General features: G+C 36.4%; 1 protein-coding gene across 2 annotated transcripts in view; it reads left to right on the top strand.

Annotated features, from left to right (window-relative positions):
- Window positions 1-140: 140 nt before the first annotated feature.
- The window catches only part of tbc1d8b (TBC1 domain family member 8B), a 19812-nt gene continuing 16871 nt past the window's right edge, over window positions 141-3081 (top strand). Inside the window, exons 1-2 of one of the 2 annotated variants that reach the window (XM_024265746.2) lie at window positions 141-617; window positions 2856-2966. In XM_024265746.2, coding sequence (XP_024121514.1) covers window positions 491-617; window positions 2856-2966 — 238 coding nt within the window. In that variant the 5' untranslated portion in view covers window positions 141-490. The remainder of the gene's footprint in view (window positions 618-2855; window positions 2967-3081) is intronic. The other variant, XM_024265747.1, reaches the window with a different exon arrangement.

Here is a 3081-nt window from a genome sequence, read left to right as displayed (position 1 = left end):
GATGACGTCAATGAGTGAAGTGTTTGGAAAAAACGCAGATTGAAATACTTAAAAATGTTATATACATAATAAATGAGATCATTAAAAAATAAACATTCATTAAATTTTTTCAAATAAAAAAGTAAATAAAATGATTAAAGAGGGTGCAACCATTTATTGTATTTAGTGGGAGAAACCATGATGGAATCCGATTTTTTATTTTTTTTATTTTATTATTTTTTTATGTATTGTCTAGGACTGTAGCGCATTAAATGTGTTTCAGGTAGGTTGCCTTTTTAAAATAACTCATTTTTGCTTGTTTTTGCTCTGATTAAATATGCAAACTACAATCCCCACAACGCATTGCGGTTTTTGGCAGCGTTTCTTGTCGACGTGGGAAGGGAGGGATTCGGACACAAACAAATGTCTACAGGGTTTGCAGTTGGGGGGGTCGTTAAAAATGACCGTGACATGCTAAGCTGAATAAACACGAAGCGGCTCATTTTGTACAATGTGGCTCAAACCTGAAGAGATTCTGCTGAAGAACGCGTTTAAATTATGGGTCACCGAAAAGGATAACGAGTATTTCGTGCTGCAAAGGAGACGAGGGTACGGAGAAGGTGGTGGCGGTTTGACAGGTAAGCCTTATGGTTAGGTTATGGACTCCTAAATTGGTTGTACTCGGATGCAAACGTGTTTTTAATCAGGAAAAAAAGTTATTTTCGAAAAATAAACTTGTCATTTGTATCACATCGAAAAAGCTGGGCGATGTTCATAGGGTGGATGTTGTAAGGTAAAAAATAGCTTCTTTGCAACAGGTAGGAGTCTAGTGGGAAAATAGCGAGTTAATTTAGGCTCCAAGCTTAACATCTGGTTGTGAGTTGCGGTGCAGTGAGTCGGTGTGTCAGCAGATGTGCTTGTGTGGTTTGATTTACCTGTTTTATGGTTGACAAGAGGGGCGCTAATTCCGTTTGCAGCTAATTTCACAGCCATGAGCCTGAATATATTTCACCACACGTATAATAAGTTACTATAATTACCAGATAACTACAATTCATTTACACAACACAAGGATAAATCAACAATTTGCTAACTAATTAGAGTTTGCACAACTTTCTACCACTAGCTAGAGATTAAATCATTTTTTATTGCAGTGATTAGGAAAGAAAACATGTGTGACTAAGCATCACTGTCACACTATAAATCACATTTGGTATTTATTATTATGGCTTTATTATTTTGTTTTAACAATGCTTTTATTTTGGTAAGTTTTTCTAACCCCCATTTTCTTTCTTTTATTTAAAAAAGTGTAGTGATTTTGCACACTAGGAAGGGAAACCTGTTGGTAAATAAAATATAAAAAATTCTGAACATATATTGTGTGCTTTGGGAAGATTTGAAACGGCTTTTAAGATTTAAAAGCATTCCCATTAATCTTTTAACAATGAGTATGCTATTTTTAGCCATTTAAAAAAACTGCCTTGTTTTTTGAGTTGTGGGTGGGACCATTTGGTGAGAGCTCTCTGTTTACATGCTCTACCACGAGCTTACAGCCCCTCACAACCCCAACCTAGCGTTACCGATGCAGCACAAATGGGGAGCAATATTGGAGCTACCCAGTCGTGCAGTTTTGAGCCCGGGTCCAAAGACATACATGGATCTTATGGTGTGCAAGTGCATTCATCAGAATGGAGTGGAGCAGGGAGCTTGTGACTTGCCATAGTAACTTCTACGACACATCTACAATCTTTTTCAAATTAGAGTCTTTTGTCTTCTCCTAATTCACAACAATCTTAAAGAAATACTTAAAAATGCAATTTTAATCTTATTTTTTTTAATATATGTCCCCCATATAAAGAAAAATGCTTGTTTAAAATATATATATTTTTTAAATTGGAGAGGGTCTTTAAAGTAAAAGTTGATGGTAACACACGTGAACTGTCAAAGGTCTGTGCAGCTGTGGATTCAACCCCAGCATGAACAACCTCTGACGTTAGAGGAATATTTTGTGTGTCTTTCTGCTAATTACAGTTGCTGCTTTAATGAGAACACAACAATTAACATTCCTGTTTGATGCGCTGAATGCTTCACAGCTTGGCTGCTCAGTTTTAGGCCATGTGGAGGGCACACGTGTGTCCAGCAGGCAATGGAATACTGATGCAGTGCATTAGATAGCCGTTTCAGAATAACCTTGTTAATTATTGATTCACGTTGCGCCAGCAAGAAAGCGTTAAGGTAACAAATTCAGCTAATTTTAGATCTGAAATGGACCCAAGGATCATTTATTTTGACCGTTGGTTCAGCTTGAAATAGTTTGACATTTAATTCTGAGGGCGAAAAAGGAGTCAATGACACTGAGGCACTGGCACTGAGGTCAGCTGGTTATAATATATGTGTATTTATTGCACATTATGTAAAAAATAGTTCACATAATCATCCACAAATTGGACAAAATGCTTAAATAAAGCTTCCTTTTGTGTTTTGGTTATTTTTTTAACTAACCACATTTTCATTTGACTTTATAAACAAAAGCAAAAATGTAACAAAAGTATAAAACATTAAATGCTGTAAGACAAAAATAAATAAATCAAGAACACAAGATGGAAAATAAAACTCGCCAAAAATGTTCCTGCAAGACCAACCGTCCAGAAACTTATTTATGAACAGTAAAATCAAACCCGCCACTGATTGGGTAGATCTGATGGAATAAAAAATTATACTAAAGTTTACAGCCTGCTGTGTAGTTTGCATAATTTATTCCTAATCAAGGAGCCTCATTGAGCAAGCATGAATGTGAAAGATGTATCCTGACTAAACCCTTTTCATGGTTGTGATAAATAAACCCAAGAGATGCATTTCCTGTGTTTTCATTTCAGGCCTCCTTGTGGGAACTCTGGATACGGTGTTGGACTCCACATCCAAAGTTGCTCCTTACCGCATTCTGCACCACACTCCAGACTCACAAGTGTACTGGTCAGTAGCATGTGGTAAGTGACTGTAGTTTTATCTATTACTTGTGTTGCAGCTTTAATAGCTATTGACTGTTAAATAACCCTTAAAAACTGATTAAAGACTGACTACAAGCATCTTGGCATTCCCAAT

Source organism: Oryzias melastigma, linkage group LG14 (assembly GCF_002922805.2).
Source record: "Oryzias melastigma strain HK-1 linkage group LG14, ASM292280v2, whole genome shotgun sequence".
NCBI lineage: Eukaryota > Metazoa > Chordata > Actinopteri > Beloniformes > Adrianichthyidae > Oryzias > Oryzias melastigma.
Note: the sequence above shows the minus strand (reverse complement) of the source record. Positions and strands in the feature narration are given on the sequence as shown.